Source organism: Crotalus tigris, unplaced genomic scaffold, assembly GCF_016545835.1.
Source record: "Crotalus tigris isolate CLP2741 ecotype Arizona unplaced genomic scaffold, ASM1654583v1 scf7180000018812.210045, whole genome shotgun sequence".
In the NCBI taxonomy this organism is placed as follows: domain Eukaryota; kingdom Metazoa; phylum Chordata; class Lepidosauria; order Squamata; family Viperidae; genus Crotalus; species Crotalus tigris.
The window spans coordinates 175,001-190,000 of record NW_024097208.1 but is presented as its reverse complement, the minus strand read 5'-3'; the positions used below and the strand labels follow the sequence as shown (position 1 = coordinate 190,000).

The following is a 15,000-nucleotide window of genomic DNA, read 5'->3' as shown; positions in this document are numbered from 1 at the left end:
CAGGTTGGTTTGCATTCCCATAAAGGAAGAATGGAATTTAGAACTGATTTCCGTATTATATTTGGCAAGGTCCTCTTGAATGGTTTTCCAATAAAAGGGGATTTTGGCTGAACAGGTAGGAGAACAGTCCTGAAAGTAAGAGTTCAAAAGCTAAACAACTGGGAAGATCCTACTTGTTGATTTTTTTTCAATTGGGGCTAGAGAGTCAAAATTAGGGATGGATGCATGGAGCGAGGGATTAAAAAAAAATGGAAGCATGGAATATTGCTATACTCCATGATTGAGTATATAAGTATATGAGCCGTAATGGCGCAGTGGTGAGAATGCAGTACTGCAGGCTACTTCTGCTGCCTGCTGGCTGCCTGCAGTTGGCAGTTCAATTCTCACTGGCTCAAGGTTGACTCAACCTTCCATTCTTCTGAGGTCAGTAAACAGGACCCAGATTGTTGGGGGTATGAGGCTGACTCTGTAAATTGCTTAGAAAGTGTTGGGACAACATGCTGACTCTGTAAACTGCTTAGAGAGGGCTGTAAAGCACTGTGAAGATAAGTGCCATTGCTATTGTGATCCTCATAGCTAAACCTACTCCAGGAAACTGGGGATTCTGTGCTTGCAGAAGTAGAAAGAGGAGAATTTGGTCCTATTGGGTCAATGGACTCCAATTGTTGAATTTCAGTGGACAGATAAACTGAATAATTTATTTGTTTGCATATTGTTAGATAACTCTATGTGGAGAGATACTCTATTGCTGTTCAGTCATTGAGTCATGTCTGACTCTTTACAACCCTATGGACTATAGGATGCCTGGCCTTGCTGTCCTCCATTACTTCATGGAGTTTGACCAAATTCATGTTCATTGCATTGATGTATAGATTTATAGACAACTAAGGTTTGGTGCTGGACAACCAGTAGCATTGACAGTGAAACATGAATGGGGGGAAAAAAAGCCACAAGTTTACTTCTGTTTAAGAATGGGTAGGACACAATCAGTTTTGATGGGAGATTTAAAGAAAGAAGAGATGGCCCTAGAATAGAATAGAATAGAATAGAATAGAATAGAATAGAATAGAATAGAATAGAATAGAATAGAATGGAATGGAATGGAATGGAATGGAATGGAATGGAATGAAATGTGAATAGAATGGAATGGAATGGAATGGAATGTGAATAGAATAGAATAGAATAGAATAGAATAGAATAGAATAGAATAGAATAGAATAGAATGCAGAGTAGAGTAGAGTAGAATAGAGTAGAGTAGAATAGAATAGAGTAGAATGCATATAATAGAGTAGAATAGAATAGAATAGAATAGAATAGAATAGAATAGAATAGAATAGAATAGACTGTGATGCTGTATGATAGTGGTAAGGACAGGGGAAGGAAGATGTGCTTTTCTCATGCAACACATCCATTGCTTCACTATCCATTGTTTTTCCATCCATTGCTTCTTGTCCTGCCTTTAGGTGCTTTGGAGAATAAGTTGACTCCCCCCCCCTTCTTCTTTGTGGCAACCCCTGAGATATTGGAACACTGCTATAATTAAATTTCCCGATGGCCACTGTAGGAAGCCAAGTTGCTGTGTTATGAATTAAGAAGCTGAGGAAGAATGAGATGAGTCATCCATCTATTTCCAGTCTGCTTCCCTTCTGGATGCATAGATTTAAATGTCGATTCTGTCCACTTTCATCAATAGTTTAGATCTTATTTAAAAATAGGCACGTTGCTTATGCATCTGTCAGCTAAGAAGTGACACATCACGAAAGGGCAAGAACGGAAGGATAACTAAATTGAAACGTGCACTTCAGACGAGGAAAGACAATTAAGGCTGTTTTGTGAATTTTCAAAAGAGTCCCTATTAGGATGTGAAGGCAAAAAAAAAAAAAAAAAAAGGTAGACGGGGCATTGGAAACAACACTTAAATGTAAATAAGAAGGCAATGTCAACCCCCTTCCATTGTCTGGTCAGGAAACCCACCTGGATGTGGGTTTGGGTTGAGCTGGACCTGAAGGATGATTTGGTTTGAAATGTTGCTAAATTATAGGATTTATAAGGTTTTTTTTTTAAAAAAAAAATCCGTAAAATAGACTTGCATAGGAAGTTCATAAGGAAAGTGTCTATGGAGATTCTCAGTCATCCAGGTCATGGTTGTCCCAAAGGTGCTTTTTTCATGAAGCAACTGGAATTTCTTGTTTTTCTTTGAAGACGTTTCGCTTCTCATCCAAGAAGCTTTTTCTTCATATCAGACAAGTGACTGTCTAGCCTCTTTTTTTTATAATTTCCAGTGATGGAGTGCCCACGATTTCTGGGGGCAAGCTGTTCCACTGGTTAATTGTCCTCACTGTCAGGAAGTTTCTACCTTAATTCCAGGTTGCTTCTCTCTTTGGTCAGTTTCCCACCATTGTTTCTTGTCTTGCCTTCTGGTGCTTTGAAGAATAACGTGACCCCCTCTTCCTTGTGGCAGCCCCTCAAATGCTGGAATACTACTATCATGTTGCCCCTATTTCTTCTTTTCTTTAGACTAGCCAAGCCCAAGTCCTGCAGCCGTTCTTCCTATGTTTTAGCCTCCAGGCCTTGGATCATCTTAGTTGCTCTTCTCTGATTTTTTTTTCAAACTCCTAACATCTTTTTTTGTGATATGGTGACCCCTCCCCCCAAAAAATTGGGTGGCCAATAAATTTTACCAACAAACAAACAAGCTCAGGAAAGACCAAGGTCTCCCCAGTTCCATCTTGAGCTACCAATATTCACTTCTGTTGGTAGATTAACTTTCTGATGAATCAAATGGTCCTTCTAACTGTCCCCCCCCCAATAGCCAGATGACTCACCTGTGTTCAAGATACTTTCTTGTCCAAAGAGCTTTTGCTCCTGGCCAGCACAATCTTAACTGCAGCAATGCATTCTCAACTGTCAGTTTTCTCTCCTTGTGCTCTCTGTCTCTTTCACCACTTATTATCTCAGATGTGTGATTTAGAGAGTGCTGCTGTTTCCCTGTATCTTGGTCTCTCCACACCATTCTTAATTTTAAACATCTTTTTTTACCTCCCTCCAGATGGTTCCTTTTCAAATTGAAACCTCTCAAGTGCCTGGGGACATGGATAGTCCCAACGATACTATTACTGTCTCCGAAAGAGCACAAGGGTTTTCCTGGCAGAGTGTCTGAGTGGATTGCACCCTATAAGAACGAGTGCAGAATCAAAGTCTTTAACCTGTTGGTTTTCCTAAGCTGTAGTGGACAGAGAAATTATCACTGGGCAGGCTTTTCTTGCCTGTTGTATTGATCACCTCTCTTTCCCGTTCCTGTTTCATTGAAAAGAGAATATTGGTAGCTCAGGATTGAACTGTGGGGTCCTTAGTTCTCCGGGAGCTGAGCTGTTTTCTTGCAGATGTTTCATTACCCAAACCAAGTAACATCATCAGTCAGGGTGAAGGTTCGTTCTCTGAGCTTGTGGGTTGGTTTCTGAACATTTCATTGCCAGGCTAGGTAACATCTCTTTCGATTCAGCTGCATTTTGTTTTTAGTGTCAGAGCTCAAAAGAGAGAGAGAGAGAGAGAGAGAGAGAGAGGGAGGGAGGGAGGGAGGGAGGGAGGGAGGAAGGAAGGAAGGAAGGAAGGAGGGAGGAAGGAAGGAAGGAAGGAAAAGAAGAAGGAAGGAAGGAAGGGACGGAGGGAGGAAGAGAGAGAGGAAGGAAGGAAGGAAGGAAGGAAGGAGAGAGGGAGGGAGGGAGGGAGGAAGGAAGAAGGAAGGAAGAAAGGAAGGAAGGAAGGAAAGAAAGAAGGGAGGGAGGGAGGGAGGGAGAGGAAGGAAGGAAGGAAGGAAGGAAGGAAAAAAGAAAGAAAGGAAGGAAAGAAGAAGGGAGGAAGAAGGAAGGAAGGAAGGAAGGAAGAAGGGAGGGAGGAATGAAGGAAGAAGGAAGAAGGAAGGAAGGAAGGAAAGAAAGAAGGGAGAGAGAGAGAGAGAGAGAGAGATGTAATATATTTTATGAGCTGTAAGCCACCCCAGAATCATTGACTGAGATGGCCAATCATAGAAATTGAACAAACAAACAAATAAATATAAGATACAGAATTGTTACCCGCTGCTCTTAGAAAGATGTCTGTGGAGATTCTCAGTCATCCAGGTCATTGTCCCAAAGGTGCTTTTTCAGGAGGCAACTGGACTTTCTTGTTTTTCTTTGAAGATGTTTCACTTCTCATCCAAGAAGCTTCTTCAGCTCTGACTGGATGGTGGGGAAGGGAAGGATTTATACTCCTTGCAGACAGCTGGTCATTTGAATTCTCTTAGAGCGTCGTTGAGGCCACTTGGCCTCAAGGTCACCTGAGTGGTGCAAACAGGTGTGGAGCCTTGTTGGAACTGCTGAAAGGGCTGAGTTGTAGACTGGAGATAGATGATGTCGTATCCCTCCCCCTCTGTCGAGAGAGGGCTGTTCAGTTTTGTCATAGATGGCCTCTTTGACCCCTCTTTCAAACCATTTGGTCCTCTCTGTGCAAAATGTGGATGTCATGACTAATGAAACACTTCAAAGAACTAATGATTAATGAAACACTTCAAAGAACTTTCAGGCATGGTTTAACCTAAAAAACCCTTTTATTAGTGTAGAGGGGTATCAGCATGGCCTGGTGGATGCCAAGATCTGAATTTCCCTTCCTTTGCACATAACATTTCAGGCATTTCCCCTCCCCTATTTTGGGGTCATGATGCACATCTTCCAATTAACCTGGAGGGCAAAGATTCACTTCCGTTCCTTTTCCCGCGCTTTCCTTATAATTCTCCTCCCCTTTCTCTGTCATCTGAATTAACTCTAAAAATACCAGACAGGTTCTGCATATTTTGTCAAAGCAAGAATATTCAATATTAGCAGCATTGACAGTGGACTTTGCTGTCTTCGGAAGAGCAGCCACTGTCTTTTAAATGCAGATGGCCTGCTGAATCTTGCCCTGATGAGTTTGTTCTCCTATGTTGTGCCAGGCATTTATGAAATGGTTGTTGTTTTTGTTTCCCCAATGTATGGATCTGCACAGGGCTCCCTGCATCGTAGTGCATATGTCACATTGCTTAGTTTGCGCCTGGGTGTTTTATCCTTGGGGTGGACAAGCTTCAGTTGCCTCTTGAAAAAAAGCAGCTTTGGGCTTTTGGAAAGCGTTTCTTTTCAGATGCTGTTGCTTTTCGTTATTTCCCCTGTTGCCCACCAGCCAAGACCTCCTTGTCGCTATGAATCCATCCTTAAACAGCCTCCTTAGCTTGACTTTAATCAGCGCCAGCCAGCCCTCGTATTTCAAAAGCACTGGGATGGGAAGAATAGCAAAACTGACTTATTCAAAATGCTGAAAATGCATTCCCCAGGTGACCTTGCCCACTCCTGACTTGCTTTGGGTCTAGATTTAATACCCAATTACAGCTTCACTTTGCTTACAGAAGGTGGGAAGTATTATTGGCACCTTCTGTGAACAGAACGAAAAATGTCTTGTCTAGCTTCTTTTCCCAGTCCCTCTTATTTTGGAACTACGATGCAGTTTTTGCCTTCTTCTTCTTCTTGTGCAGCTCTTCTCAGTGTGGTTTTAACCTCTATTTCTTCTTAATTTAATACAGCAAAGCTTGGGAATGGCCCCAGAGGCCTTTGTCCAGAGAAGTCATAATTCAGTGGTTCAAAGAGGAACAGATTCCACGGCGGGCTGGCTTGGAAAGGAACTCCGACACTATCGCTCCTTGGTTCCATGGTAAAAATAATCTTTATTGGCATTCTGATGTTTGAAGGTCCTTCACCCATCTGTTCTCTGGGTGATGGTGAATTTCTAGACATACTTTTTCCCTGAAAGGCTGATGTGCCCAGCATACATTTATAAGCAGAACTGCCCTTTTTTTTTTGTATTTCCTTTTTATAAAGATAATACGAAGCTGACATATCTCCAAAGGGTGTATGTCAGCTTCACACATAGAATATTTATTAGTTGGAGTAACCTAGTAGCTAAAGGTGACCAACACGATGGCCTAGAGATAAAGACGCTCACCTCCCACTCAAAAGGTTGAGAGTTCAATCCTAGGCAGCTGGCAGACATTTCTCTATCAGAGCACAAAGACCAAATATCTGCTGTGAACTCTGCATAGACGTCAGGAAGGGTATCCGGCCAGTAAATGCTTGGCTCCATTCAGTCGCCCTGACTCCATCCCTGATAAAAAGGGTTGCAGGGTTGTTAAAACAATTTCCTGCCATCGTGGTCCTCGCTGTCAGGCTGCTTCCCGGCTGCATGCTGACTAGCACCGAGGCCGAACAGCAGCAGTGGTCTAAAGAGATTGATAAGTGCCTCTACCGTGAGAAAACCTACGTCAAGCGGCTTGTCAAGTTCCTTTTGCTGGGCGTGGATGAACGCAGCAAGAGTATCCTCCTCAAGCAAATGCTCACCAATCACCAGTACCACCCTCTATAGCAGGGGTGTCAAACTCAATTTCATTGAGGGCTGCATCAGCATTGCAGTTGCCCTCAGGAGGCTGGGTGGGTGTGGCCAGGGTGGGTGCGGCCTACTGGGTGGGCGTGGATGGAGTGAGTGTGGCCCACTGGGTGGGCATGGCCAGCTCTACATCGTTCGTGTCAAGGGTGCCTGTGGGGGCCTGGGCAGGAGTGGGACAGATCTGAGTGTCTCTGGCAGAAGGGGGTGGGACCGGGGCAAGCGCCAAGACATGGTCCATTTCTTCAATCCTCACAAAGGGTGACACCTCCCCAGCATGCACCCAGGGGGCGGGGGTGACGCGGCAGGGGCTGGTTCCTCAATGTTTCTAGACAGCCTTGTGGAGCTAAGACTGGATGCGTTTCAGCATAGATGGCCACCACAAAATTATACATTGGCTCCCAGCTGGCCTGGGTCAGGGCCAAGGCAGGGGTGGGGCGTTCCCTTATTGTTTCCAGGATGGCTTCGCGGGCCACATGAAACCATTTCGCAGGTCGCATCCGGGCCCTGGGCCTTGTGTCTGACATGTCTGATCTATAGCATCCCCATGATCATGGGATTGCAATTCAGATGCTGGGCAACTGGTTCATACTTACCACCGTTGCTGTGTCCTACAATTGTGTGATCACCTTTTGCAAACTTCTGACCAGTCAATGGGGCCAAACCGACTTAACAGCTGTCTCACTTAAGAACACACACACATACACACACACACACACACACACACACACATATATATATATATATTGCTCAGTGGGGATCCTAAGTCGAGGGCTACCCGTGTTCACAGCAGGCACAGAACGCTCAAAGTAAGCTGGACAAAAGAGTCCACAATACTTTGAAAATAAATAAATAAATAAATCTTTCAGGTCTTTAAACCCCCTTAAAAGCTTTTTCAAAGTAACAACTCTGTTTATCATTTGCATCTCAGCAGAGCAGAACTAGAGAATTGGTAGCGGCTGTTTTTTTTTTTTTTTAAAATACCAGGCACTTAAAAATAAATGACTTGGAGCAAATTTAATTGCCTAGAAGGGGAAGAAAGATAAAAGAAGAAGAAGAATGGAAGAGCAGGATGAAGGGAAGGATTTTGGAGAGAAAGAGACCACATCTCATCCAAAAAAATATAGTGCATGAAAATGGGGAGGATAATCTACACGAGGTACCACTCTCAGAATTTTTTTCTTCTTCTGATAGACCTCAATTTCTGGATTGGAGAATGTCAAGCTTAGTCCGCAGAGATAGAATTTCCCTGAAATAAACTGGTGGAATCGTGTTAGAGGAAGGAAGGAAGGAAGGAAGGAAGGAGGGAGGGAGAGAGAGAAAGAAAGAGAGAAAGAGAAAGAAAGAAAGAAAGAAAGAAAGAAAGAAAGAAAGAAAGAAGAGGAGGAAGGAAGGAAAGAAAAATGAAAGAGAGAAAGAAAGAAAGAAAAAAGAAAGAAGAAAAAGAAAAAAGAGAAAACGAAACAAAGAAAGAAAAAGGAAGGGAGGAAGGAAGGAAAGGAAAGAAAGAAGAGGAGGAAGGAAGGAAAGAAAAAGGAAAGAAAGAAAGAAAGAAGAAAGAAAGAAAGAAAGAAAGAAAGAAAGAAAGAAAGAAAGAAAGAAAGAAAGAAAAAGAAAGAATTCTTTCTGCAAATAACTATGGCCACTTTCAAGATCCCATCTTCAATAATATAAAAAGAAGCAGTTTCCTAGATTGATTTCCCCTCCTCTTTATTCGCAAATACTTCCATTCTTCAAGCAGTGTGTTGCTTCCCTCTAATTCTGAATAATTGTTTCAGCCTGTTCATCTTTCTGAATGGACTGTTATTCTAGAGCTCTTGTAGGCGATCAAAGGGGACTCAAGACATTATCAGCCAACTTGATAAATGTTTCAGAGCTGCAACCCCCACCCCCACCCCAAAGGAAGGAAGTGGAATATCCAAGCAAGGTAACGTGAGCTGGGACATACGGCAAGGAGAAAGGAAGGGAAAAATATATCTATAAAATACCAGCATTGCTATTACAGTGAAATGGGAGATCTAAGAGTCCTGAATTATTCATCCTAATGATCTAATTGCTAAAGGGAAAATGGGTTTTGCTAACCTCCAACAATACGCCAAACATCTCTGGTTTGTGTTTAACTCACAGTCGGGTGTTTATGCACTAAGACGAAGGATGAAGTTGCTTCTTGGACAGGGATTAGTGATTCAAAGAGGAAAAGAAAAGAATGATGGTGTTAGGATAGAGGTACAGAGGAGCTGGCTTTACACATATTCAAAGGTTTATGAATTAAAACTTAGTTTTGGCTTTGGGTACCGTTCACTGACTTCAAGATGAGTTTACAATTCAGCATAAGCTTTTCACCTAATATTGCGGTTAAAGCAATGAAGAGTGGCCTGGTGGCCTAGTGGTGAAGATGTTTGCCACCTTCTCGGAAGATTTGAGAGTTTAATCCTAGGTGGAGGCAGATATTTCTCTCCTAGAATGCAAAGAAAAATTTTTTTTTTTTGCTGTGAACTCTGCGTAGGCATCAGGAAGGGCATCCGGCCAGTAAAGGCTCAGCTCCATCCAGTCGCCCCAATTCTATGCCAAATTAAGGGATTACAGGGTCGTAAAAAGGGAGGGTTTTTTATTGTAGTTAAAGTAATAAAAGACTCATTAGGCAAATGGGACCTTACAAATGTCCACAGACACCTGTAGAGATGTTGTAGCTTGTATTGGCTACACTTGCTATAAATATTTTTCATCTATGGAGCATCACAGGGGTTGATTGAAATGATGTTGTAACAAAGACTAAATTAAAGGGTTTTTGCACAAGTGTTTTAGTGGTCCAGAAATGAATCAAATTCAATGCAGAGTATGGGGTTTTCTGCCTAAGCAGTGGTTGGACTAGATGACCCCCACGGTCCCTTCCTATTCTATTCTATTCTATTCTATTCTATTCTATTCTATTCTATTCTATTCTATTCTATTCTATTCTATTCTATTCTATTCTATTCTATTTCTATTCTATTCATTCTATTCTATTTCTATTCTATTCATATTCTATTTTATTCTATTTCATTCATTCATATTCTATTCTATTCTATTCTATTCTATTCTATTCTATTCTATTCTATTCTATTCTATTCTATTCTATTTCATTCCATATTCTATTCTATTCTATTCTATTCTACTCTACTCTACTCTCTACTCTACTCTACTCTACTCTACTCTACTCTACACTACTCTACTCTACTCTACTCTACTTTATTTCATTCCATATTCTATTCTATTTCATTCCATATCCTATCCTATCCTATCCTATCCTATCCTATCCTATCCTATCCTATCCCAAAGATTTGGGCATCCTAGGTAAATAAGAATAATTTTCCAAATGTTTATGAACATCCAAATTAGATCCAGTTTGCACAACTCTGATACCAATTGAAAGCTGCAAGGATCAAGCTTTATGAATCTTATCAATTCATTGGACTAGTGAAAAATCCCAGGTTATATGATTAGGCTCTGGATTTAATGTGTGCAAGACCCTCTTTTTAATGATGGGAGACAGAAGATATTTTTTCCCCTCTTTGGTCAAGGATTAAAAGAACCAACACATTTCTTCATTCAAAAATGGGGGATCAACCCTAGACATTTGATTGTGAAAGAAAGTAAAATGGATGATTCCTCCATCCTTAGCGCTATGTGATCCTCAGTTTTGCTTCCTGCTTGTTTATGTATTTATCACTTTTATATCCCCCTGCAATCTTACAAGGACTCTTGGGCTGCTGACAAAAAGGAAATTAACCACAGTTCCTGAAGGGACTGTAGAGAGCTCTGCGTGCATTCTTGCAAACCAAATTGGAATTAACAAGTGCTCTGATTAGAAGCTGACTGACCCCAAGCCTAACTGCAGTTAACAGAAGATTTCCAGTAGCAGTTCCTTTTTTTGGGGGGGGGGAAGCTGCTGGATATCATGGAATGGATTATTAAAATCCTTTATTCCCTTGAGGGTGAAAATGTTGGCAAGATCATTTATAGACAATGAGTGGCAGGCCGTTTTTGCCTTCTTTCTTGGATGCAACTGCACATTTTTGAGACGCAGGACCAGTAAGGAAGGCTGTTTGATCTCAATTTATATTCTAGGGTAGCAGCACCCAAACCTTTGGGTGGCAGGGACCAGTTCCATGGAGGGTGGGTTTTCCACAGAAAACCACAGTGTGGTTTTGCACTCTTCCTGGATCCTGCACATGCACAGATGGGGCTTTCCTTGCTTGCTTGCCCAGTTCCTAGTGGGCTGCAGACCCCGGTTCTAGGGGCCTGCCCTGTCAGTGGATGGACTGTCTTTGGTTGTGCTGTTTACTGTTGGTGTCACGGTTCCGACGGATGAAACTCTTCAAAGAACTTCGAGGCATTGTTTACCTTAAAGAATCTTTATTCTAGAAGCTTAGCATCGGCACTTACATACCCAAAGCCAATATCTGAATTCTCCTCCCTGAGCACATAGTATCAAAGCACAATTCCCTCCTCCAATTTACCATCATAAATCACATTCTCCAATTAGTTTGAAATGCAGGCTCTCCCTCCAGTTCTCCAGCCCACCAATTCTTATCATCTCTTATTTCGAAAACCTTGATTCTCACACTGATTACAATATTGTTATGTCTAACTAAACTCCGATTCACATTCTTCTCCCCCCCCCCAGTATCATCTAATGCTAACTCTAATTCTAAGAGTAAAACATAAGAAGGAAAATAGTTGCACCTCCATATGTTGTCAAAGCAAAAACATCCAATGTTAGCAGCGTTGACAGTTGGCTTCTTTGTCAGTTTCTTGATTGCGGTATTGTTTACTTGACTGTTGGTCTGAAGTTGACCTTGGAGTTAATCTATGCTGATCTGATTACTGGTGGAGAAGTGCTCAAGTTTTTTTTTTCTCTGTTGGGCTGGTTGATTGACTCTTTTGCATAGTCTATAGATGTTGATCTTGATGCCTATGTGTCTATTGATAGCTATTATGTCCAAAAACAACATTGTAAATGAAAGTATGAAGTCATCGGGAGGGGAGGAAAACTATTCTCGTTCTTACTCATAGAAAATGCTGGTGGTTGTTTACATAATTGGTATTCCCAACCCAAAAAATTATAGTATCTCCAGCATAATGGCAGTTGAATCTGCTAGGGATCATATAAGCCAGTGATGGCGAACCTTTCAGAGACTGAGTGCCCAAACTGCAACCCCAAACCCACTTATGCATTGTCGAGTGCTGGATGGGTGTGGCCCATTGGGTGGGCATGGCTGCGGTGGGTGTGGCCCATTAGGTGGGCATGGGTGCGGTGTGGCCCATTGGGTGGGCATGGCCCATTAGGTGGGTGTGGCCCATTGGGTGGGCATGGCTGTGGTGGTAACGGCCAACTGGGTGGGACTAAAAAGTTCAATAAATCAATTCCAACTTTGCAAGATCTTTTTTTTTTCCCGCGAAAAGTTGAAATTGACTGATTGAAACTTTTTTTTTTTTTTTTGCACATGGCAGCGGAGGCTTAAAGCCAAAAGGTTTTATAAAACCCAGCTGAAGGCCTAGGACTGGGGCAACGGCACCCGTGCCCACAGAGAGGGCTCTGAGTGCCGCCTCTGGCACCTGTGCCATAGGTTCGTCACCACTGATATAAGCGATTGATTAAATTACACTGTTTCACAACCAGCTAGAAATAGAGAGGGGATTTTCAAAGTTGAAAATCTTGCCAGCAATGAATTGTAGGCATTCAATCCACATGTATAATAAACGATCCGAATCTAGCATTGCAAATGTTAATGTGTTCACATCCTCCAATATTGGAGTCCTTCTTTCTCATTTGATTTAATTGGAATATTATGAACATAATAGTGAAATGTTGACCCTACAGGCAACTTTCTTGCAAAACATCTCCCTTTTCACCCACCTTGGGGCTGCACAAATTACAAGGAGTATTTTATTGATTCTACCTCTAGACAGGAGCCACTTAAACTGTCAGTCTGAAATCTTCCTTGGCAGGGTGAAATTTTGGAGGTTCCTCCAGGCAACATTATGCTGATGATCAGCCCTCGCTGGATTTGCTTGTGTTGTAGAATCATACAAGAGAAATGCATGTGATTATGCGGCACTATAAGGAAGAATCAAACTGTTGCTGTTCAGGAAACAGTGGGAAGCTGTACTTAACCGACTGATATTTCACTGGAGCTGTAACAGGATAACTTTGGAAAATAGACAAGGCTGAATGAGTGCAGAGAAGAACCACAAAGATGATTAGGGGACTGGAAGCTACAAGATGCGAAGCACAGGAATTGGGTACAGCTAGTCTAGAGAAAAGAAGGACTATGGGTGACATGATAGCAATGTTCCAATATTTGAGGGGTTGCCACAAAGAAGAGGAGGTCAACCTATTTTCCAAAGCACCAGAAGGCAGGGCAAGAAGTAATGGATGAAACTATTCAAGGAGAGAAGCAACCTAGAACTAAGAAAAAAGTTCCTAACAGTGAGAACAATTAACCAATGGAACAGAAGTTGCCTTCAGGAATTGGGGATGCTCCATCACCAGAGGCTTTTAAAAAGAGACTGGACAGCCACCTGTCTGAAATGACATAGGGATTAGGTATGTAAATGGGAATGAGTGATCTATTCTTAACTTCCAGGGAAGAAATCGTAAACTGAAGGTGGATCCATAGTGAGTAGAATGGTTCTTCAGTTCCTCTCTGGACAAGGATGAGCCTTGAATTTAACCACAAGTGCTCCTAACAACACCTCCTCACAAGAAGACTGCAATACAGCGGTCTCTGGTGGGTTTATTGGTCTGGGAGATGAGAAGCCAGGCTGATTGTTTGTGTCTGAACAATTAATTGTGCACCCAAATATTTTTGAAGATTTGAAAAAAATGCTTCTTTTTTTAAAAAAGTAAGTTGATTGCACCCTGTTTTATAGTACTTGGTTTCTTAATGTCTAACTTAGCTGTGTCCCCATATTTTGCATTCTCTCCATGTTCCCCAATACTCAGATTGGGCTTTTTTTCCCATACTTCTAGAATAAGTAGCTATTTTCAAGTTAGCAAAAAATGCCAAGTTAACCACAGTACTGTAGATGCAGTTCTCTTTAAGTGGCTACTTAGAGAAAAGCTGTGAATGGTAAGGGATAGGAATCAGCAACTGAGTAACCCATCAATGGCAGTAATATAATATTTTGTCCTTTACCAACTTGCCCAATTAACCTTTAGACAATTCAACACCCACACAACATGCCAATCTTTTTTTCTCTTCCATCACTAAATAATTCAAACCATATCAAGAAAATGTATCATTGAATACGCTGATGTTCTCAACAAAACATTTATACTCTGTTGACAGTAAACTCAGATGAGAAAGGAAATAAAAGTCAATTAAATCAATATTATCCCTTCTTTTAATTATTGATGTTGGCCTGTCCAATAGATGAATTAATTTACACAGTGTGTCTGTAACACAGGGAATTTGCTAATGTCAGATATTTTCAAAGCTTCTTGAAATCATAGAACAGTTGGAACCTATCTTGGTGTTTCATCTAATCCGTTGTCTTTCTCTCTACAAAATTCACTACCAGGGATCTTGGTAGATCAAATAACTCCATGAAAAGATCTAAGAAGAGAAGTTAAAATGACTTGGAAATGCAATCAAACTTTCTTCCAGTGAAGAAATTGAGAACTTTCTCTAATGAACCTAGAATGCATTTTCTTCTGCTTATTTGAGTAGCATTGGGGCAAAAAAGAAAGAGAGAAGAAAAAAAGGACAGAAGAGAGAGAGAGAGAGAGAGAGAGAGAGAGAGAGAGAGAGAGAGAGAGAGAGAGAGGGAGAGAAAGGACAAATAGCAATAGCACTTAGACATATACCGCTTCACAGTGCTTTACAGCCCTCTCTAAGCAATTTACAGAGTCAGCATATTTTCCCTAACAATCTGGGTCCTCATTTTACTGACCTCAGAAGGATGGAAGGCTGAGTCAACTTTGAGCTGGTGAGACTCACACTGCAGGCAGTTGGCAGTCAGCAGAAGTAGCCTGCAGTACTGGACTCTAACCATTGCACCATCAGGGCTCAAAGATTGAAATGTGGCTAAATAGTGGTCCATCTCTGCTTAATATATAAAAGAATGTTTATTTCAATACACTTGATAGGATAGCATTTCCACTCTAGAGAGAGAGCAAGGGGGATCTGTGTGAAACATAGTTAGAAACTGATCAAAGAGAGAAGCAGCCTGGAATTAAGGAGAAACTTCCTGACAGTGAGGACAATCAACTAGTGGAACAGCTTGCTCCCAGAGATCGTGGGTGCTCCATCACTGGAGATTTTCAAAAAGAGACTGAACAATCACCTGTCTGAGATGGTATAGGTTTTCCTGCTTGAGCAGTGGGCTAGACTAGAACACCTCCAAAGTCTATTCTATTCTATTCTGTTCTGTTCTGTTCTGTTCTGTTCTATTCTATTCTACTCTACTCTACTCTATTCTTTCTACTCTACTCTACTCTACTCTACTCTACTCTACTCTACTCTACTCTACTCTACTCTACTCTACTCTATTCTATTCTATTCTATTCTATTC

General features: G+C 41.6%; 1 protein-coding gene across 1 annotated transcript in view; it reads left to right on the top strand.

Moving 5' to 3' along the window:
• SH2D4B (SH2 domain containing 4B) overlaps positions 1-15,000 on the top strand; it is a 33,249-nt gene that overhangs the window by 6,488 nt on the left and 11,761 nt on the right. The window contains exons 3-4 of the mRNA XM_039356277.1: positions 1-3; positions 5,588-5,715. The exon at positions 1-3 is cut by the window's left edge and continues 208 nt beyond it. Coding sequence (XP_039212211.1) covers positions 1-3; positions 5,588-5,715 — 131 coding nt within the window. The remainder of the gene's footprint in view (positions 4-5,587; positions 5,716-15,000) is intronic.